Below are 21,581 nucleotides of genomic sequence, written 5' to 3' on the forward strand. Positions count from 1 at the left end.
TTTGTCTCAGGTTTTATTGTTTCTAGGGCTTTGGTGCCTTCCTTGAGGTGAGGAAGAAGTCCTGCTGTCACTGACTATCCCAAGCCCAGACCTCTCATGCTATTTGGTACCTCCATCTTTTATCAGCTACAAGAGTTTATATTTGTTCTTGCTGTCTTCTCAGTTTTACACACCAGCACAACTATCTTGTCTCTTCCTTGCTTTGGAATCCTCCCAGTGGCTATTCACATGGAACAGACATTCTCTGCACAAGCAGCAGACCTCCTCTCCTGGGAGGTGCTTCCAAGGGAAGCAGTCTCCTTGAGCTGAGGTACTTGGAGAAGTTCACCAGAATAGCCTAGAGTAAGCCTTGATGACTACTTGTGTGTAAGTCTGTGCCAAAACTGCTGGAAGGTTTTGCACAGGCCTCCAAACATCATCTATGAGCCTAGGAGACAGCAGAAAAGGAGATGCCAGCCTTCAGAAGGCTCCTCTTTATTAACTCATGATTCAGGGTTACTGATGAGTCCCTAGTGAGGAGAGTGTGGCTCTCGAGATCACTCATTCCCAGCTGGCTTAAGAAGTGGTCAGTAACAACCAAACCAAAGCTACAGCTTTGCTTCCTCTTCCAAAAGAGGCAAGTGGAACCCAACCACTGCTTAAGCACCCCAGTGATACCACTTACGCTGCCTCCAGGTTCCACTTGGATGCCTGTTTTCTTTTTTCAGAGACACTTTCCTCCGCGGATGGTTCCTGTGCCTCAGGCGATTCTGACTGCTCACGCCTGCAAGGAAGCAGCAACGACTCCGTCAGGCACTCAAGCTGACAGAGCTCACAAGAGCTTCACTTTAAAGCCCTGCAGGTGGTGGGCAGTTGAGAGCTCGTTAAAGACTACCCAGCCCATGTTACACACCCCTCAGAAGGGGCTGCTGGTGACCTTACTTGGTCTCAGTATGTTCCTCTTCATACTCTGCCCAGGAGTAGGTGCTCATGAAGCGCTGCAGTGAGGGACGCTTCTCAGCTTGCTTCGCTCCTAGTCTGCCCCTGTCACATTTTCAACAAAGTTTGCCTTAACTTCCCCATCAGATACACAGCATGAAATGAGAAATTATGCAGCAGCCTACTCCTCTGAGCAGGCCTTCAGCAAGTGTCCAAAGCAGTTGTCTGAAATGAAGCAATGGTTATTTTTTGGGTTTTTTAATAAACTCACAAACCTTTCAATGCCAGCTGCTGGTTTTCATATTCTAGTCCTAATGCAACACAGCCAAAGGAGTTAAAACCCCACACATGCTGCAGCAAAGGCTCCTTTATCTACTGAGGCATGTGGAATTGAGATGAAAGATGGGGGCAGACAGTCTGGAGATGAGGAAGGAATTCTTTCCACAGTGAGAGTGGTCAGACTCTGGAACAGGCTGCCCAGGAAGGCTGCGGATGCACCTTCCCTGGAGGTGTCCCTGCCCGCAACAGGGGGTTGGAACTGGATGATCTTTCAAATCCCTTCCAACCTAAACCATTCTATGAATAACTGTTATTTATTATATACCAAGGTGCTCTGTAAACTGCTGAATACAGGCACAGTTTGAGCTGAAAAATCATCCCTACTCAACAACAAGCTGAAGTAACTTTACCAGCTGCTTGATCTTCTGTGGAACTTATCACCGTGTTCATCTCCATCAGGCTCACGGAGCTGGGCCTAGAGGAGAAGTTTGACACACTGACTGCACTGCCATTGTCATGCTTCAGCTGAGCCAGTTTTGAGGAGTGAAGTCCCACCCGGGACTCCTCACTTACCAGCTGCAACCCAATGCCTGCATTTGCAGCGCTCCTGGGCAATGCTGCAATGCTAACTCGTCGCAGGGATGCTGGTGGCTGTACAAAGAGGAGGCATTACGAATGCTATCAAGGCATGATTGCATTACACACTGGTCACATAAAATACTTCTGGTTTTATACAAACTATAGAGGGAAGTGACACTAAAGAATCAGATCAGAAGCACAGCTCAAAGCATATTATTTAGAGCAGCATCTTTCCACACCAGCTGATTGCCCCTCCCCTCTGAGGATCCGAGGTGAGACTGACTACACAGCTCCTGGCAAGATACCCAAACTCAAAGTGTCTAAACTCCCCCAGTGGTGCTCACAGGAATTCTTACAGCTTGAATTGCTCCCATCTATTTGCCCATCTTTCCGTGGCCTTCCCCTTCTGTAACCCCAAGGTTGAACAAGATGACCTTTGAGGGTCCTTTCCAACTCAATGCAATCTGTGAGCCACTTGTGATGGGTACTTCTTAACCACTGCTGACAGCATGGTCATTTTAGGCTCTGTGAACACTATCTCCTAAGTGTGCCCACATGCACTTTCCCTGGGGTGGTGGTGGGAGGTAGGGGTGAAAAACAAACTGTATCCTCGTGTTTGATGACATCAGCCCATATCTTAAGTCAAGCATGTAGCAGAGCACCAGCACAGGACAGACAAAGAAAAAACACATAAAGAGACACTTGAAATTTGGTGTTAGGCTGCAAGGGGCATTACCTTAAAGTTAAAAGGATTTGATAGCTTTTTATTTGTAGCTTCATCTGTGAAGAGATCAGAATCAGAAAGGTTCACAGCAATGCAGTAAGCTTCATTGGAAACCTGACTTGGTGCAGTACTGGTTCAAGCAAGGAGGGTGTCAAAGTACACTCAAAAGGCAGGACTAAGATCTCTACTGAATTAGCTAAGTTGATAATATTCACACGTTGCACATCCTATACAAGCACCAGCTTCTGTTGCTGTCATTACATGCATCCTTCTGTTAAGGCAGTGCCCTGTTACAGGACAATCTTCAGCACTCAGGAAGGAGAGCAGCCTGTGATTCAGAAGGCTCCTACGAGGCTTTTAGCAGTCTGCAAGGCTGCCTCTCCTGGCTTGAACCACAGGATCTCCTTTTCAGAAGAATTTAATGTTTCTCTGGCCAAGCCACAAGTGCACAGCACCGTTTGAAACCCTGACCACTCTACTGTAGGCTTAGAAGGGGAAATGCAGAGCACCTGCACTTAAGGTGCTCATAATCCTTCTTTAGAAAAGAGCAGGAAACATCTACAGTGAGCAGTCAAACCTCAGCTACCTAGAAATAACGTCTGACAGTGCTCCAGTGTCTGTAAGCACCCAAAGCTGCTGCTTACAAGGACTAAGATTATCAGCACCACTTGCTGAAGTCCAGCACGATGCTGCGTACCGGCAGTAATTCCCTCCTGCCCTGAGAGTTGCAATGGTTTGCATGCCAAGACTGACTTCAGAGACTGGTTTCTATTAATGCTAGGAAATTGCTGCTGCAGTCATAGAACTCCCCAGGTCCGGCAGATTCTAGTTACCTCGATCTCCAAGAGCAGTGAAAGACCTCTCGTTCTGGAGCAGGACCTGTTTGAGCTCCTCCAGCTCGGCGTGCTCCTTCGCGTACATGCGCTTCAGGTTCTCCACGTGCTGAATCATGACTTCCACCGCCTTGCTGACACGGCTTTCCTAACGGAGCAGGTGCCACAGCGGTGGCAAAGAGCAACTGCATCACGTTTAGAGTTTGACTTTGCCCCCAGCCTGGCCCCTTAACCTCCTGCTCTCATCTTGTATCACTGTGATGCAACATCCCCTCATCTCTGTCCACCCTCAGTGCAGCACACCTCCCAGCACACGTTTAAGTCACACAGGACTCATTTCTTCAGTCGTTGCTCTTATCTTAAAATAAGTTAGTCTTTGTTTTCTGAGCCCTTGCAACTCCTCCTCATTTCTTTTTCTGATCTCCAGCCCCAGCTTCACCATGCTTTTGCTAGCATTTGCCAGAACGTGTTTTCAGGCTGTGGCATCACACACAATTACACAACATGTGAGTAGGCCTCTGTAGATGTCCATAAATTGACTTTAATAAGGCACAGAATTAACATGAGAGCATCAACAATGCTAAAAACCACACTAAAAGGTGGATCTGCCTTTTACACTGTAGGAATCATCAGATCCCTTGATTCTTTTGCATCTGTAGAAGCAGAATGTGGTTAGGTTTGGGGATAACTGGGGGTTTAGAGGTTATCTAGTCTTGTGTGGATTGCTTTAGGGGAATTTGGTTTTCTTAGGAATTCCTTTTTTGGGTTGGACTGGATGATCTTGAAGGTCTCTTCCAACCAAAAGGATTCTGTGATCAAGACTTGTTACCACATTGCATTCTTGTGCTCCCTACTGCACATATCCCCCTTCAGATGCCTTTTTTCCTGAACTGTTATTTGGGGGTTTTCTGTTTGAAATCAGGACTGTGTATCTTCTTGTGTGGTTTTGCACAATTCTAGTGCCATGCAGCTGCTCTCAGTGCCCAGATTCCCCTTAACAACACAGTGCTGCGAGAAGAGGAAGACAGAAGTAAGCTGTACTGGTCTGCATTGCATCCAAGGGATTCCCAGCTCTAATTCTGCAACCAGAAGCCCAGCAAACAGGCACTTCTGCCCCTTTACAGCCAGAGGCTTTTAGCTGCATACATAACACATTCATATGGCAAGAGTTACCTGGTTAATAGCTCCCAGCATCTCTGCTCTGCTGGCAACTCGGGCTGCATACTGGCTAAGGAACTGCAAGCTCTTCTGCAGCTTCTTAATTATCTCCTGTGCTTGGTTATCTTCTTCACACAAAGGAGCTAAAGCCTAAAGGCATATTGGTGAGAAAATCAATGTGGGCTATCAGTAAAGAAGAGTGAACCCAACTGACAACACAACGCTGAGGAGTTGTGTTCAGGCCCACACAGTCACAGCATCCTACACCCTCCATCAGTGTAACTTGGATACAGACCTCCAGTGGGCAGAGACTTCATCTTGATAGCAAAAAAACCCAAACCACCAGCTGAAGACTTGCTCCTGCCCAGCATCTGTGCAATAGAAAATTCCCCACCTACAGCACACAATACACTTGGCTGAAAGCTAACCCTTGGGGCAAAGCCTCATATTTCAAGTGCACCACTTAAAAACCTCATTCAGATGTGCTTTAATGTAGTACACATTCTAAAAAAGGGAGAGACACTTTCACAGCCCTGGCCCATGCCAGCCTCTAGCATTCCATCCATCCTAGCAGCCCTGGCCCATGCCAGCCTCTAGCATTCCATCCATCCTAGCAGCCCTGGCCTGTACCAGCCTCTAGCATTCCATCCATCCTAGCCCTGGCCCATACTAACCTCTAACATCTTCAGAGCATTTGTGATCTCCTTTTTCAGATTTTCCTCAGCCAAGTCTCGGGACCTTTCTTCAAGCCTTACTCTCTTGTCCAGTGTAAACAAGTCACACTTGAAACCTAAAGACAACCTCAGAAATTCAGCCTGTTGTGGGAGAGGAAGAGATTTCAGCCTAATCCAAGTGATAGAGAAGCTTCTGAAGTAGATGTTAACATGACATTTAAGACTATATCCCCCCCCCGATACAGAAAAGAAAGTAGACATGGGCCACTTGCCCAAAGCCCACTGCTCATCAGTAGTGATGGGGGCAATCATCTGGAGCTAGAAGAGGTGAGATGTCCTGGCAGGATGCAGTATGCCAGGTCTCTTAAAGGGTCACATTTTGCCTGGGAGGGGGTGACGGCTGTGCCCCTTCATGTTTGCAAAGGAAATGTTCAAGTAGTAAGAAATCTTTTGTTTAGCTTTACAGATTTCCACCTTTCCCTATCTCATAGCTCCAAAATTGCCATAGGGTTTGGAAAGAGCTTTCAGAAGCCAATTTGGAGAAATGAAGCCACTTTAAGCTACCCAACAGCATTCTTTCTACACAGGACAATTAGGGCTTACCTACATGGTCGTTCTGTCGTCAGAGATATTTAGATAGGAGCAGTTGAGACTTACCTCCACTTCTTTCTCGTTAGGGGAGTCACTGTGGGGCAAGAAGCAGCAAACATGGAACATCCTGCAGCTTTCAATTCACACCCGCAGGTGAGCACTGTCAGTCAAAACACTTACGGCTCATTTGGCTTTGTTTTATCTCCTTTAATGCCACCTGCAACGGGAGAGCTTCCTGAGAAGAGAGGAAAAGGTTCAGGCAAGAGTGGCAAAGCAGCCTTCCAAAACCAGCTTGTCTTTTAAGCTTCAATGGAAGCCAGTGTTAAAGACTGCCAGTGTTAATCTCTTCTCAATCAAACCTGCACACTCCAGTGTCAGCAAGAGCCTAGCACTGCAAAAAGCCCCAAAAGCCAGCACGCAGCTGACTTTAGCTAGACACAAGTACAGGAATGGGTAATGACAGATTTAGGATGTTACATGACTTACTGTAGCACAGCTTTTAATGAGCTTCAAGGGCAAAAGGGGAGGCAAGCAGAAGAGTGGGGATGCCTAGGCATGGTTCAGTAGAAACACTCTGCTCACCTCTCTTGTTCCAAACCCTTGCTAGAATACAGGATACTGCTTTATAGGCGGCCCAGAACTGGACACAGTATCCCAGATGTGGCCTCAAGGACAGAGCAGAGGGGTAGTGGAACCACTCTCAACCTACTTGCCACTACCCCAGGATGCCCATGGCCTTTGTGGCACATTCATTGCTGGCTCATGGTCACATTTTCCTTCTCTCCACTACAAACCCATTTTGAGTGCTACTTGCAGCTACAATTCCTTAAATCAAAACTATCTCATAACAATTGGTGCGGAGCAGGCAGCAACCTACTCCTGTAGACACAGATCTTGACCCAGAGGACCAAGGCCTGTGCTCCAGTGAGTCACACAGATGTGTGACACAAAGCCCTCTTACCTTTCCTGATGGAAACCAGAGCTGCTGTGTCCTTGCCTTGCTCTTCAGTATTTCTCTTTTCATGCTCCCCTTCCTGCAGACATGTCAAAGAGTAGTTACAGCAAGGGAGTAGCCACACCACCACTGGAGGTGCTTGTCCCCTCCTGAAGGATTTCATTCTGTCACTGATCAGCCAAACCAGTTCTGTTTGGCTGCAGGGCTCTTACCAGGTCTTGCTTTAAAGCATTTTGAATTGTAGTTTTGTGTTCTTCCATGACAGGGCAGGACTCCTCCTTCTTGGCCAGATTTGCTCCTGGGGAAAAACATTTCCATACCCAAATGTAACAATAAACACACAGCAAGTCCCCAACACCCAGTGTGCCACCCATGGGCCAACATGGCCTTGGACATGGTCCCCCACAACATCCTTCTAAGCTGGAGCTGTGTGGATTTGATGGTGGACAAGGAATTGGCTGGATGATCACATCCAAAGAGTTGTGGTCAAAGGACTGACATCCAGATGGAGACAAGTGGTGTCTCTCAAGGGCCTGTATTTGGACCAGTGCTGTTCAACATCACTGATGATAGCAACAGTGAGTTTGAAGCACCCTCAGCAAGTTTGCAGATGATACTAAGCTGAGTGGTGTGGTTGATAAGACTGAAGGACAGGATGGCATCCAGAGGGACCTGGAGTGCCTGCAGAGATGGGCAGAAGATAATCTCATGAGGTTCAATAAGGCAGAGTGCAAGGTCCTGCACCTAGGCCAGGGCAATCCTAGATATCAATCCATGCTAGGGGATGAGGAGATTGAGAGCAGTCCCTGCAGAAGAGGACTTGAGGGTGCTTCTGGGTGAGAAGTTGGACATGAGCCAGCAATGGGCATCTGCAGCCCAGAAGGCCAATGTCAGGTTGGGCTGCATCAAAAGCAGCATGGCCAGAGATGGGGAGAGGTGATTTTGCCTCTCTGCTCTGAGGAGACCTCACCTGCAGTGCTGCATCCTGCTCTGGAGCCCTCAACAAAGGAAAAATATGGACCTGATTAAGGGAGTCCAGAGGAGGGCCATGAAGATGACTGGGGGCCTGGAACACCTCTCCTATGAAAACAGGCTGAAAGAACTGGGGCTGTTCAGCCTGGAGAAGATGTGGTCTCCTCTCAGCCTCTCCTTCCTCAAACCACTCTTGGTTCCCCTCAGCCTTCATCAGACTTACTCTCTAGGCCCTTCACCAGCTCAGCTGCTCCTCTTTGCACCCATTCCAGCCCTTCAACGTCCTTTTTGTGCCCAAAAGCGACCACAGTCCTCAAGGTGTGGCCTCACCAATGCTGAGTACTGAGTGACAATCCCCTCCCTACTCCTGCTGGTCACACCATTGCTTGTACTTTTGTCCCTACTGGTTTTTGCAGCAGCCCTGCATATCTGACCTGTCAGGCTTCTAAGCACCTTTAGAAGACAGGGGTCAGATACTAGCAAAAGGGGAGAGGCATCAGGGTCTCTGTGCTATGCAGAGATGTACAAAGGGCAGCAGGCTGCTCAGGCTGTACAGCTGCTTGGACTCTGCTTTATATATCTGTGCCCTCATTGCCAAAGGCACCTAAACAACAGATGAACATGAGCAGGAGAAGCAAATGTGCAAAAAAGTACTCTTATTGAGGGGATTGAATTGGATTTCAGGAAGATGGCACTAAAGAAACCAAAAGGAGACACAATGACAAAAGTCTTCAATTTAGGTACAAGTTAAAGAATGGCTGCAAACAGGGCTGCAGGCATCCTGTGCTGCTTACTCAGGTGAGCTTTGCTAAAAATATAGTGAAGACACTGTGTACAGTTACTCTAGGCTTGTTTTGCTTTTAGTGTTTAAGTGAAAGAAGCACCATCAGAACTGGAAAGAAGAATCCTTTAGGTCTTCATGGCTATAGCAAAAGAGAACCATGCACAACAGCAGTGTGGTGTATTAGAAAGGGTGTGGGGAGTAGGTCCAGAGAGCTTGTCCTCCCCATCTTCTCTACTCTAGTGAGGTCACATCTGGAATATTGTGTCCAGTTCTGGGCTCTTCAGTTCAAGAAGGACCACAGGGAACTGCTTGAGAGAGTCCAGCACAGGGTCATAAAGATGCTGGAGGCAATGGAACATCTCCCCGCTGAGGACAGGCTGAGGGAGCTGGGGTTCTTGAGCTGGGAGCAGAGCAGCCTGAGGGGTGACCTCATTTGTGGTTATCAAGATGTGCAGAGCAGAGTCAGGAGGACAGAGCTAGGCTCTGCTCAGGGATGTCCAATGACAGGACAAGGGGCACTGGGCGCAAGCTGGAGCAGAGGAGATTCCATGTGAACATGTGGAGAAACCTTTTTCACTGTGAGGGTAGCAGAGCCCTGGAACAGGCTGCTCAGAGAGGTTGTGGAGTCTCCTCCTTTGGATACATTCCTGTGCAACCTGCTCCAGGTGACCCTGTTCCCGGCAGGGGGGTTGGACTGGATGATCTTTGAAGGTCCCTTCCAAGCTCTAACATTCTGTGAACAGGCTTCTATTACCTCTCTTCTTGACCCAACCCCACTTCTTGGGTGCTGAGAATCAATTCTAAGAGAAAGGAACCATGAAAACATTCTCTCTCCTCACAAAATTGCCTGGTTTTCAGTACCCACAAATGTTTTTCCAGATGAGTGTGCACCAAGATTTGAGGAAGCATTTCATGTTTACAAGTTGCAGTGCTGTAGGCTATCAGCCTCCTGTCAGAGGGTAAAGCCACTCTCCCCTAAACTGAGAAGGAATGAGGGAAGCACACGCAGGCAAGACCTGCACAGCAGAACACCACGAGTTGCCAGTAACTTACTTTTCTCACTCGTTTCAGATATGCACTTGTTCAGAGATTCACAGAACGGTTTAGGTTCAAAGACCATCCAGTTCCAATCCTCTTGCCATGAGCTGGGATACTTTCCCTGAGAACAGGTTGTTCAAGGCCAGGTTGGATGAGGCCTTAAGCATCTCCAGGGAGATTGTGGGCAACCTGTTTCAGTGTCTCACCACCCTCACTGGAAAAAAAATTCTTCCTAAATTCCAGTCACAGTCTGACCTGCTCAACCTTCAGTCCATTCTCTTTCGTCCTGCCACTACAAGCCCTTGCCAAAAGTCTCTTCCCAGCTTTCCTGTAGACCCTTTCAGGTCCTAAAAGGCTACTCTAAGGTCTCTCCAGATCTTCTCTTCAGGTCAAAGAACTCCAACTCGCTCGGCCTGTCCCCACAGGGAAGGTTCTCCAGCCCTCTGATCAGCTTTGTATCAGTACCAATGGGGTGCAGATGTTGTGGTACCTGACAGAGGAGCAGGATCCTTATCAGTGCTGTTCTCCATGGCTGCAGAAGCTAGCACATCATCAGCTTTTCCACGGGAGCACTTCAGTGAGTTTTCCTTGGCAGCAAGGTTGCCTACAATAGCATCAGGAGACAGAAGACAGCTCTCAGTTCAGTGAATGCACAGACCTAGCTTATCACCATCTATTTCCAAGGCTTTCAGTGCAAAAAGATCACACATCTGTGCCCCTAATTAAGGGCTTACCTGTTACTGCTGAAGTGTTTTCCAAAGAGGAAGCAAGAACTTCTTGGGATGCAGTTAAGTGGTCACTGTTAAAACAGAATTCTTTCAGAACTCACCTGTGTTACACAGTCTTAATGAAAGCTTTTAAAGGCTTGCACAAGACCTGACCTGGATGGGATCAGAGTGGTTGGTAGTGTTGGCTCTTCACAGTCAATCTTAACAGAAACAGAAGAGTTAGTATCAGGGAGTGCTGCAATGGGAGCAGAAAATTTGTATGTCAAAGAGTCAAGTAATTCTGCCAGCTGTGCTCAAGTGATTTGAGCAGTGTAGAACTAGAGGTAAGTGCACTGCATGCAGATTCACCTGCTGCTCAAGCCATCCTTACCTACAGAGTGCAGCCTAGCATTTCACCATCACTTGCAGTGCTAACTAGGAATCTTATCAGCAGCTGAACAAGTTATCCATGGGACAGCAGTGTGCCCTTGTGGCCAAGAGAGCCAGCAGGATCCTGGAATGCGTTCAGAAGAGTATGTCCAGCAGATGGAGGAAGGTTCTCTTCCCCCTCTACTCTGCCCTAGTGAGGCTCCACCTGGAATACTGCACCCAGTTCTAGGCTCTCCAGTTCAAGAGGGACAGGGATCTAATTGACAGATTCCAAGGGAAGGCTACCAGGATGATTAAGAGACTGAAGCAGTGCCTTATGAGAAAAGGCTGAGAGACCTGGGGCTGTTTAGTCCAGAGAAGAAAAGACCGAGAGGGAATCTGATAAATGTCTATACATATCTAAGGGCTGAGTGTCAGGAAGGAAGGGACAGGGACAGCCTCTGCTCATTTCTGCCCTATGATAGGACAAGGGGCAATGGATGTTAATTTCAGCACAGGAAGTTCCACTTCCACACAAGGAAGAACTTCTTTACTGTAAGGGTCACAGAGCACTGGAACAGGCTCCCCACAGAGGTTGTGGAGTCTCCTACTCTGGAGACTTTCAAGCCCTGTCTGGATGTGTTCCTGTGTGACCTGCGCTAGATTATATAGTCCTGCTTTAGCAAGGGTGTTGGACTCGAAGATCCCCAGAGGACCCTTCCAACTCCTAGCATCCTATGATCCTTAGAGGTGTATTTTTGCTCATGACCTCACATTTGCTTCTAACCCACATCTACAAGAGACAAACATACATGTTAGCACACCACTGCTCCATCTTAACGCTGTGCATCGTGATATACTCATTTGCAAGGTCCTGACCTCAAGCCCTATGAGCAAGGTGCAGTGCACAAAGCTTCACTCTGTAGCTCTCAGACTTGTTCTGGTCAATAAAAGCATTTTGCTATCAACAGCTCAACCAAGAAGATGATCAGGATGCAGAAAGCTTGCATGTTGTTGAACAGATCTGAGTGCCTGATTTTGGAGGACACAAGACTTCAGGATTCTGTGTGACAATGACCTAGCTACCTGAGAAGGCTTCAGCCCTCCTCCTTTCTGTGCAATCAGCAGAGAGGAATTCAGCTGCTAAATGCTGCTAAGTAGCTTTGTTTGTATTCCTTTAGCCACTACAGTGCAGCTCTAGACCCAGAGTTACAGTATCACAGTATCACCAAGGTTGGAAGAGACCTCATAGACCATCAAGTCCAACCCTTTACCACAGACAAAACCAACATCCTCTTAAGCTTTTCAATATGGCAAGAGGGATACTGACTGGAAAATATCCCTCTTCCTTATTTTGCCCTACTTAGCATCAGCTTGCTCATTCAGTTGACAGACTGGTCTCTCTTTATGGGTGAAAAACACAGGGAGAAACAGGTTTAAAGGGTTCTGTCAGTAGTCACCTGCTGCTGAAGAGAAGAAAAAGACCAAACCAAACCCCAAGCAAACAAATGAAAGACAGAAGAAAGAAAAAACAAACCTTTCTCCAAGCAGAGAAAGCATGAAGCTAGCCAGCTTTGGGTAGCTCCCTACACATCAAGTGACCAAAAGCACTGCTGAAGCAATGGACAACAACGTAAAACACGCATCAATGAGTGATTGCCTATTTTCTGATACCTTCCCTCCCCCCACCAATATCCTCACAGGACCCAGAAAAGTAGAAAAGGAAGAGGCCAAGACCCTCCAGTCACTTCCAGGAGCAAGTGACTGCTCCCAGCACCAGTGAGTGCCTTCTCTTTTTTTCTCTCTGCTTGCCCATCCATTGGAGCTCCACTACACTCACAGAGACTTGCTGGATGTTTCCTTCAATACAAATCCAGGCTATTTTTAAGTCTTATTTGAATTCCCTGTTCAGCTTCAGGAAGTCCAGCACTGCATTTGCCTGGTTCAGGCCATTAGGTCTACAGGAATAGTGAGGAAGAAGGCAGTGAAAAACAATCAACATGTTGGAATGAAAACAGAAGGTATCTACAGGGCTTCCAAAACAGACACCCAAACAACACATCACCCAAACCAAAGCCAAACCACTACTCAATTCCAGGTGATGGGAGGGAAGGAACACAACACACTACATGAAGGGGGCCACATGCAGAGGGGACTATTTGCAAAGGTCTGCAGTGATAGGACAAGGGGCAATGATTTGGAATGAGAGAAGAGCAGAGTTAGATTGGATGTTAAGAACAAGTTCTGCACCACGAGGGTGTTGGAACACTGTAGCAGGTTGCCTAGGGAGGTGGGTGATGCCCCATGCCTGCAGATATTGAAGGTCAGGCTGGAGAAGGCCATGAGCAAGCTGATCTAGTGGAAGATGTCCCTGTTGACTGCAGGGGGGTTGGAGTGGATGACCTTTGGAAGTCCCTTCAACCCAAACCATTTTATTATTGTTCTGCACACTTTCTCTCTCCCCAGGTAACCACATGGTAAGTGGCTTTTGTTTGCAACAAAGGAAAACCCTCAACCCTGGTTTTAAAGCTCCATACTGGTACGATTCTGAGCTCCCATGGATAGCAGAGTACACAGAGAAACAGCAACAAGAAAACCCCACTTCCCAGATTTTCTAGTAAAATTTGTTTTCACAAGACATTAGAGAATGGTTGATCTTCTAGTAAAAGGATCACACCTGACCCTGCAGTACATTCCTAGGGGCTTTTCGCCCCTTCTATTTTCACCTCTTCTAATTAGCATAACAAACCAAGGATAACGACAAATTCTGACCACAGTCTTGTATAACTTCTCTCAAAGAAGCAGGAACATTTGGAAGGCCTAACACCAGATTTAGACTGTGAGATGACTCTCATATTTATAAATCAAAACAAGTGGAAATAGCCCAAGCTTCACCTGACACCCACAAGAACTCCCACAGTAAATAGCTCCTAAAAATCCTAGAGTTTAGGGCACTGACAACGTTTTGATAGAATAATCTGAGATACTTACATGCTGAATGGCTTGAGCTGCTCAAACACCTGCAACCACAGCATAATAACCAACCCCACCAGGGAAACTTTTCCTATTCAACAAGGCTATTCAAATTCTTTTCTGCACGTCACAGTGTTTAGAAGAAATGCTGGACACAGTTTGCCTTTTATGTAGAAGCAAACTTCAATATTTTCATTTCCCCTCCTCTAGAATATTCACATGGAAAGTTTATATATTACTAAGAAAAAGGCAAAAAATGGAAATGACCTTTCTGAGCCCCACTGGAGATACAGAAAGCTCCAAAACAATGAAGCGCAGGCACTTCAGACAACTTTGCAAGGCTGTGACTTTCCAGAAGGACTGGATAAAGCAAGAGCCTTCAGGCTACCTTAAAAAGGATAATCTTAAGTAGCAGCAACACAAGCTAAGAGGGTTCCTCCTTATCCCAACTGAGCAGTGTGCTGAAACCACAGGGCATCCCCACCACTCCTACTTTTTACCCTCGCTGCATTTCCAGCCTTGACATGCTGCTACAGCTGGGCCACTGCCGCACTTGCAAAGCATTACACACTGTCTGAGGCAGGTCTGAGCTGCTCATCAGCCCTGCAAAAGTTATCTCCAGTGTTCACAAAACCACTGAACATTCCTCCCTCATCACCACCAAGACCAACACTGAAGCTTGTGAAGCTAGTTAGAAACCCTGTAGGCAGGGCTGGGATCTAGATTTCAACAGTGAGTAATATGGCACAAACACAGAGCACAACTATGTGTGCTGAGCTGCAGCTCATCTTGCTGTTGCTGTGAGGAAGACAACTGACAGCTCAAGCTCTACGTGCAGGATTCAAAACAGTAGTGAAGGCATCTCAGAGCATATTAGCTCAGGCAAAGTTTTCATACAGCAAAAATGCTTTTCAGCTGTGGAAGAAAGGCAACATTCACAACTACAGCATCCTGTGGTTCCTTGCAGGTAGATGAACAAAGTGAAAGGCACTCGGTTCTGCCACAGGGAAGTCTGAACAAGCAACACTATCTCAAGCCTTGAAACCATATTTAAAATGCTCTCTAGCTAAAAGCATGACCTAGATGCACATGATGGAAGCACCTGTGTAACTACAGCACTCCAGAGTTCTTCCAAACAGAAGGGACCACCCCACAGAGAATGAGATGTCACAGCACCCTGCTGACTGATGTGACATCAGCTCTATTTATCTTGAAGCAGTGCTGATTTATAGCTGCTCAATCTGGATCTGAGCAAGGCAATGCATGCTTGAAACCATTCAAAACCACGTTTTGGGTATCTGAGACAGCACTCACCTCAGTAAGTGAAGAGTCCATCATTGTAATGGAAACAGGAAGGTCTGCAGCAGTACAGTTATGAGCACAGCATATTTTCCACCTGGCAATACACATTTGATTTGCATAGTGCCCAAACAGCAGCGAGCTATATCACCCATTTTCCTTAAGTACATAACTGAAGTCACTGCTGGCTGTGTAGTCAGACAGCTGGTCTCTTGAAAAGAAAGGCAAATTCATCACTAACATCAATCCCTCCTCCCCCAAACAGCAAGAACCACCAACAGTCCTTCTAACCTCCTCCACACTGCACAAGTCTACAAGAACACCAGCAGCAAAAGCTTCAAGAGCTGCTGAGCCTTTGCTGCAGATTGCCTGCTTCTGCATCTACAGGAACATCTTAATCTTTTAAAATATTCACTGACAGCACTCAGCTAGATTTTATCATCATAAGCAGCTCAGTCTCTATTTAAATACATAAGGAGGCAGCTTGATAAGTGAAGTCTTCAGAATTCCTGCTCTAAACTCTGAAAAAATGTGACTCCCCAAAGCCAGTAAGATTTGGCTTCTAAACATGAGAGTCAGTTGCAAGTTAAAACACTGAAAATAGACACAAGAATGCCTGCATTATGCTCCAGCTCTCCGGCAAGAAATAGAAAGAGCATCCCAGTATTTCACTGATAGTTTTAGGCAACAGTTGAATTCCTTTTGGTGATTAGAAGCAAAGTGTTGCCCTCTAGCACTGAGCATCCAGTCTTTCCTCTAAGGGATGGATGCCCTGCTGCTGAACTCAGCATGTGCTGGGCACACAGCTTTCCCCTGGAACCTGCTAGATCCTGTGGACTCTTCCACTCTTAACCTCAGAGATTATTTTGCCATCTTACTTGCACCCCAATGTTGTCACATCTGAAGCGGATGCATGTGCCAGGTAACAGCTTTCAAACGTCCAGCTGGCAGAGCTGTGTCTACAAGGCCAGTCCCAGCTGTGCACAGGGCATGATGTCTCCAAGGTCAGAGCATCTGTCACAACAGACAAATGTGAGGAATGGCAGTTACTGGAGCAAAGTGGGATTTGGTCAGTTGTTAAATTTCAACTAAGTCTAAGTTAATCAAGAAACAGACCAGCCAAATACAGATTGCTAATAAGGCAGCTTCCATTTTGGCATGAAAGGGTTAGGTTATGTAATGCTAACATATTTTGTCGATGAAGACTCTGCAGCAGCTGGAGATGGGGATTTTCCATCAGCCAGGTTACAGGAACTTCCACTCAGGACAGCTTTTCAATAGTGAATTGTTTCATGTAGCAAAGAGAGATGGGAAATAGGTATATTTTTCTGTATCAACACTAGACTACTGCAGACTGAGAACACCTGCCTTGTTTGTGCCTGAGTTGTGCTATTACAGTAAGCTACAACAGTGCTCTAAGTTGGCCCACTGGAACAGCCCTTGCAGAAGAGCAGAACGCTCTTGTAAAGAGCATGTGCAATCAGGCAACATCATCTTCTACTTCCTCCAGTATGACTTAGAACCACATTTGAGCACCTTATAGTTTGTGTGAGAAGTCACTCTATGCTGTATTAGTTCACTGCTGGAAGAAATCCCAAAAGCACACTGCAGTTCTGTAGCTCTGCAATGCACATCTGCCAGTGGCTTCTAATCCTCATACAGCTTTAGAGTAGCAGGGAAGTACCAACACCTCATGAATGCAACAGAAACCAACAAATACAATTACTTCTCTCTGTTCAAATTTTAAAGCCAGGCTGGACCTTATCTCAGTAGCAACACAGCAGGACTTCACTTGGTATTCTAGTGTGTGTGAGTCAGAGTGAATGGGAAGAACATAAGTCAGGTCCTCTCAATCCAGACTGACAAGCATCTTGTCAGGAACATACTGGGATGTATGACTTACACCAGTAGCTCCTTAAGCTTCTGGGGACTCTTCTCTGCCTTGGTAAGGCCACATCTGCAACACTGTGCCCAGTTAAAAGGGCCCTCAGTTCAAGAAGAACCACCGGGAACTGCTTGAGAGAGTCCAGCACAGAGCCACAAAGATATTGAAGGCAGTGGAACATCTCTCTCCTGAGGACAGGCTGAGGGAGCTGGGGCTCTTCAGCTGGGAGCAGAGCAGCCTAAGGGGTGACCTCAGTCACGTCTATCAAGATGCACAGGGCAGTGTCAGGAGGACAGAGCCAGGCTCTGCTCAGCGATTGACAATGACAGGACAAGGGGCAATGGGTGCAAGCTGGAGCAGAGGAGCTTCCACATGAGGAACTCTCCAGGAGAGGTTTTCACTGTGAGGTTGCCAGAGTTCTGGAGCAGGCTGCCCACAGAGGTTGTGGAGTCTCCTTCTCTGGAGACATTCCAAACCCACCTGGATGTGTTCCTGTGTGACCTACTCTAGGTGATGCTACTGTGGCAGGGGATTTGGACTTGATGATCTTTGGAGGTCCCTTCCAACCCCTAATTATCTGTGCTATTGTGTGTGACTCCTCCTAGGCTGACAGGTCACCAGCGCTTCAGGCCTTTCACATCTGGTTTACATGCAGAAATAGGTTGAAGCCAACAAAAGATTTTCCAGACTACCAGGAGCTTCAGCACCATTGTTATTGCTCTAACAACTCTTCTGATACTTCAGGAGAGAGACAAAAAAATGGCCAATGCCACCAGGCCTTACCTAGCAGAGGTGTACTACAGCAGTTGGAAACATCCAAGTCCAGTGTCCTGGGAAGTTCAGTGCACAAGCTGGATCCTCCACTCCACAGCTGTTTAGAGTAATGATGCTGCTAATTGCAAAACAAAGTGTTGTTCAGTCACACTCAATACACTAAGGCCACCAACTTCCCTGCCCCCACACAGCTGCATCTGCGTTTGTGGAACTGTTAGTATTCAGCTGTTACTTCTTTTGTCTAGAAAAGCACACATCCTTAACGGGCAGAACAGGTACACAAAGAAGTAGAATAATTCAAATTCCCATTTGCAACAGAGGTGTTGGTTCAACTACATCTGGAATTAGGTACTGCAAACCAGAGCACACTCCATCCAAACCACCCCATGAAAAACCAAACATATCCCTTTTAAAAACACCCAACCAAGTCTCACTGAAACAAACCAATCCTATTAAAAAACCAAAACCTCAAACTTCATCACTCCCAACCATTTATATAAAAACCAACAAACCAAACAAAAAGCCCCCTTTTGGGCCAAGGCAAACCAACCAGAAACACTGGAAAAAATAACATTCATCCACAGAATTTCCTCTGCAGAAACACAACTCCAGCTCAACAGCGTGAAGACAAAACATTGCTCCACCATCCCCTGCCCCTGAATGCACACCATTTGCTGGCTGCTTAGTGCTGAAGGTGCCATCTGAGGACGGCTAGAGGAAACTTCTGAAGCAACACTTCGGCAGCTGCATTTGACCTCATGTTCACAGTATCATCAGGGTTGGAAGAGACCTCACAGATCATCAAGTCCAACCCTTCACCACAGAGCTCAAGGCCAGACCATGGCACCAAGTGCCACGTCCAATCCTGCCTTGAACAGCTCCAGGGATGGCGACTCCACCACCTCCCCAGGCAGCCCATTCCAGTGTCCAATGACTCTCTCAGGGAAGAACTTTCTCCTCACCTCCAGCCTAAATCTCCCCTGGCACAGCCTGAGGCTGTGTCCTCTTGTTCTGGTGCTGGCCACCTGAGAGAAGAGAGCAACCTCCTCCTGGCCACAACCTCCCCTCAGGTAGTTGTAGACAGCAATAAGGTCAGCCCTGAGCCTCCTCTTCTCCAGGCTAACCAATCCCAGCTCCCTCAGCCTCTCCTCGTAGGGCTGTGCTCAAGGCCTCTCCCCAGCCTCGTTGCCCTTCTCTGGACACGCTCAAGCATCTCAATGTCCCTCCTAAACTGGGGGGCCCAGAATTGAACACAGGACTCAAGGTGTGGTCTAGCCAGTGCAGAGTACAGGGGCAGAATGACCTCCCTGCTCCTGCTGGCCACACCATTCCTGATGCAGGCCAGGATGCCACTGGCTCTCTTGGCCACCTGGGCACACTGCTGGCTCATGTTCAGGCGGGTATCAATCAGCACCCCCAGATCCCTCTCTGTTTGGCTGCTCTCCAGCCACTCTGACCCCAGCCTGTATCTCTGCATGGGGTTGTTGTGGCCAAAGTGCAGCACCCTGCACTTGGAGCTATTGAAGCCATCCCCTTGGACTCTGCCCATCTGTCCAGGCGGTCAAGGTCCCACTGCAGAGCCCTTCTGCCTTCCAACTCAGTCACATCTGCCTCCAGCTTGGTGTCATCTGCAAACTTGGTGATGACTGACTCCATGCCCTCATCCAGATCATCTATGAAGATGTTAAAGAGGATGGGGCCCAGCACAGATCCCTGAGGGACACCACTAGTGACAGCTGCCAGCTGGATGTGGCACCATTTACCACCACTCTCTGGGTCTGGCCCTCCAGCCAGTTTCTAACCCAGCATAGAGGGTTTACATCCAAGCCACGGGCTGACAGCTTAGCCAGCAACAGCATGTTGCTTAAGTTATGAAAAGCTGAGATTGAAAACTGTAGGCCTACCTTCAGCCTCTGATCCTTCTTAGAAGGCAGTTTACCAAAAGCCTGCTGTTTGCCACAGAAACAGTAATAGACCACTTTTGCAACAGGGTTTTGAATATACTTTTGTACGTGGATGTAGATGTGCATGCACATGTAAGAATGTGCCTCAGCTTTTTTTACTGAGTGTGTAACTTGACAAAGTTTCTCACAATGAAGTTATTACTTCCTTCAGATCACAACACAAAAAGTAAACTCAACAAGACCACACCTGGCAAAATAAACTCCTAAGAACGAGTGTCACATTTTAAACAGGCTGTGCAACGGTCACAACAAGCACACTTACCTTCCCCTTTACCAGCTCATCTGATGTGGACAGGAGACTGTAGTCAGATTTTAGCTCTGCATAGCACTGTTGCAACAGAGAAATAGTTTAAGGCAGGCAGACAGGGATAAAAAAAGAGAAATAAGAAACACATCTGATTACAAAGTAGAATTTTATCTAACTGAACTCATTTTTCAGCTATCAGAAAACCTCTGTAGTTGCTTTCCCTTGCTACTTTTAGCCTTTAATTCTGCAGTCCCTGACACACAAACACAAGTGATATTCACATGCAATGGGTCCACAGTTTTGATTCTGCTCCTCTGATTCCCCCATTATAGCCTAAGACACACTTCAGGATCCTCTGTTTGTCCTTATAAATAACCTGATGTTAAATCCATGCCTTTCAGACCCTGAGCTACAACATTCCTTACTAGAGCTGGGTGAAGGAACAAGTCTTCCCACAATGCCCTACCCTTCCATCTCCTTCTAAACTTGAAGAATTTTTATGCAAAGCAGGCCAGAATTATATAATTTCCTACATATTCCTACAGAAGGGCACAAAGATGGAACTGTTTCACTGCCCAGGCCAATGCCTGCATACTGACAAATATTTTATTACAAGATTTTAAACAGTTGTTTTCCAGACTGTCACAGAAGAGAGGGCTGACTGTATGGCACAAATCATAGCAATGCATCAGAGAAAGCTTCATAGATTGGTTTAGGCTGGAAAGTATCTTGAAGATGATTTAGTTCCAATGGACAGAGACACCTTCCACTGGATCAGGTTGTTCAAGGCCTCATCCAACCTGGCACTGAATATCTCCAGGAAAGGGACATTAACAAACTCTTTGGGCAACCCGTTCAAGCATCTCCCCACCCTCACTGGAAATAATGTCTTCCTGACCTCCAGTCTCAATCTGCCCTCCTCAACCTTCAATCCTTCTTGCCTAGTCAACTACAATCCCTTGTAAAAAGTCCACCTGCAGCCTTCTTGTACACCCCTCTAAGGTACTGGAAGGCTGCTCTAAGGTCTCCCTGGAGCCTTCTCTTTTCCAGGCTGAAGTCTCCTTTCCTTCAGCCCCACTGGATAAGAGCACCAGCAATTGTTTGGAGCAAAGACCAACACCACACCTGTAAGTTCTAGCCCCTTTTTTCCCCACAAGGCTGAAGGAAATATCATGTGCAGACCAGTACATAGAGTACTGCCTCCACAGTTATGCACATCAGAAAAGAAGAAATCAGATGCAGTTCACCTCAGCTGTGACTGTTCCTCCACCAGAGCACATCTGTGCAAGCCTACCTTTTCCTCTTCCATCAAGCAAGCATCGTACCTGACATAGCAATTCACAGAGTCGCCTCTGAAGCAGTTCCCATCTCAGAAGATTGGCAGTTGCTAAGAAGAGACATTTACAAGTCTGGAGTGGTTCCTTATCATCTGATAACAAGCAGGCTGATATTACAGCATCTTTAAATCTGACTGCCACCCATCACAAACCCACCATGCTTGCTTTAGTTTGGTTATACCCACAACAGTTTTTCATAGGGAACAGAACTTCCAAATGGCGAGTTTCACCCTCCAGAAAACACTGGGCACTTTTTCCTCCCTGTGATTAAGTTAGCAAGGGGGGGATGGAGAGGAAAATCAATGCTTCCCCATAATGTCAGGTTAAGGTGCCACAGCTCCCTGTGGCTCCATTATGACTTACTGGAAGAGAGGTATTTGTCCTTACAACATGATATCCTGTACAGAAGTTTTGAAGTCAGGGGGTTTAATGTTACACTTTAAAACATGCTTTGTTGAAATCTGGTAATGTCAGGGCCTGCCCCTGCTGACTTCTATATTGATTTAAGCCCATCACAGCTT

The 21,581-nt window shown here is 46.9% G+C and overlaps 1 protein-coding gene across 4 annotated transcripts in view; it reads right to left on the reverse strand.

The window, feature by feature from the left end:
* The window catches only part of IRAG2 (inositol 1,4,5-triphosphate receptor associated 2), a 52,789-nt gene that overhangs the window by 1,085 nt on the left and 30,123 nt on the right, over nucleotides 1–21,581 (reverse strand). For 2 of the 4 annotated variants that reach the window (XM_064155920.1, XM_064155924.1), the window contains 20 exons: nucleotides 21,049–21,110; nucleotides 19,739–19,804; nucleotides 17,522–17,630; nucleotides 15,732–15,867; nucleotides 14,869–14,950; nucleotides 10,387–10,433; nucleotides 10,240–10,304; nucleotides 9,996–10,109; nucleotides 6,924–7,009; nucleotides 6,718–6,790; nucleotides 5,937–5,991; nucleotides 5,823–5,850; nucleotides 5,166–5,306; nucleotides 4,507–4,641; nucleotides 3,334–3,481; nucleotides 2,513–2,556; nucleotides 1,771–1,848; nucleotides 1,608–1,672; nucleotides 922–1,023; nucleotides 665–763 (listed from right to left, as the gene is read on the reverse strand). In XM_064155920.1, coding sequence (XP_064011990.1) covers nucleotides 665–763; nucleotides 922–1,023; nucleotides 1,608–1,672; nucleotides 1,771–1,848; nucleotides 2,513–2,556; nucleotides 3,334–3,481; nucleotides 4,507–4,641; nucleotides 5,166–5,306; nucleotides 5,823–5,850; nucleotides 5,937–5,991; nucleotides 6,718–6,790; nucleotides 6,924–7,009; nucleotides 9,996–10,109; nucleotides 10,240–10,304; nucleotides 10,387–10,433; nucleotides 14,869–14,950; nucleotides 15,732–15,867; nucleotides 17,522–17,630; nucleotides 19,739–19,804; nucleotides 21,049–21,110 — 1,735 coding nt within the window. The remainder of the gene's footprint in view (nucleotides 1–664; nucleotides 764–921; nucleotides 1,024–1,607; nucleotides 1,673–1,770; nucleotides 1,849–2,512; nucleotides 2,557–3,333; nucleotides 3,482–4,506; nucleotides 4,642–5,165; nucleotides 5,307–5,822; nucleotides 5,851–5,936; nucleotides 5,992–6,717; nucleotides 6,791–6,923; nucleotides 7,010–9,995; nucleotides 10,110–10,239; nucleotides 10,305–10,386; nucleotides 10,434–14,868; nucleotides 14,951–15,731; nucleotides 15,868–17,521; nucleotides 17,631–19,738; nucleotides 19,805–21,048; nucleotides 21,111–21,581) is intronic. The other 2 variants (XM_064155921.1, XM_064155922.1) reach the window with 2 other exon arrangements.

Source organism: Pogoniulus pusillus, chromosome 15 (genome assembly GCF_015220805.1).
Source record: "Pogoniulus pusillus isolate bPogPus1 chromosome 15, bPogPus1.pri, whole genome shotgun sequence".
In the NCBI taxonomy this organism is placed as follows: domain Eukaryota; kingdom Metazoa; phylum Chordata; class Aves; order Piciformes; family Lybiidae; genus Pogoniulus; species Pogoniulus pusillus.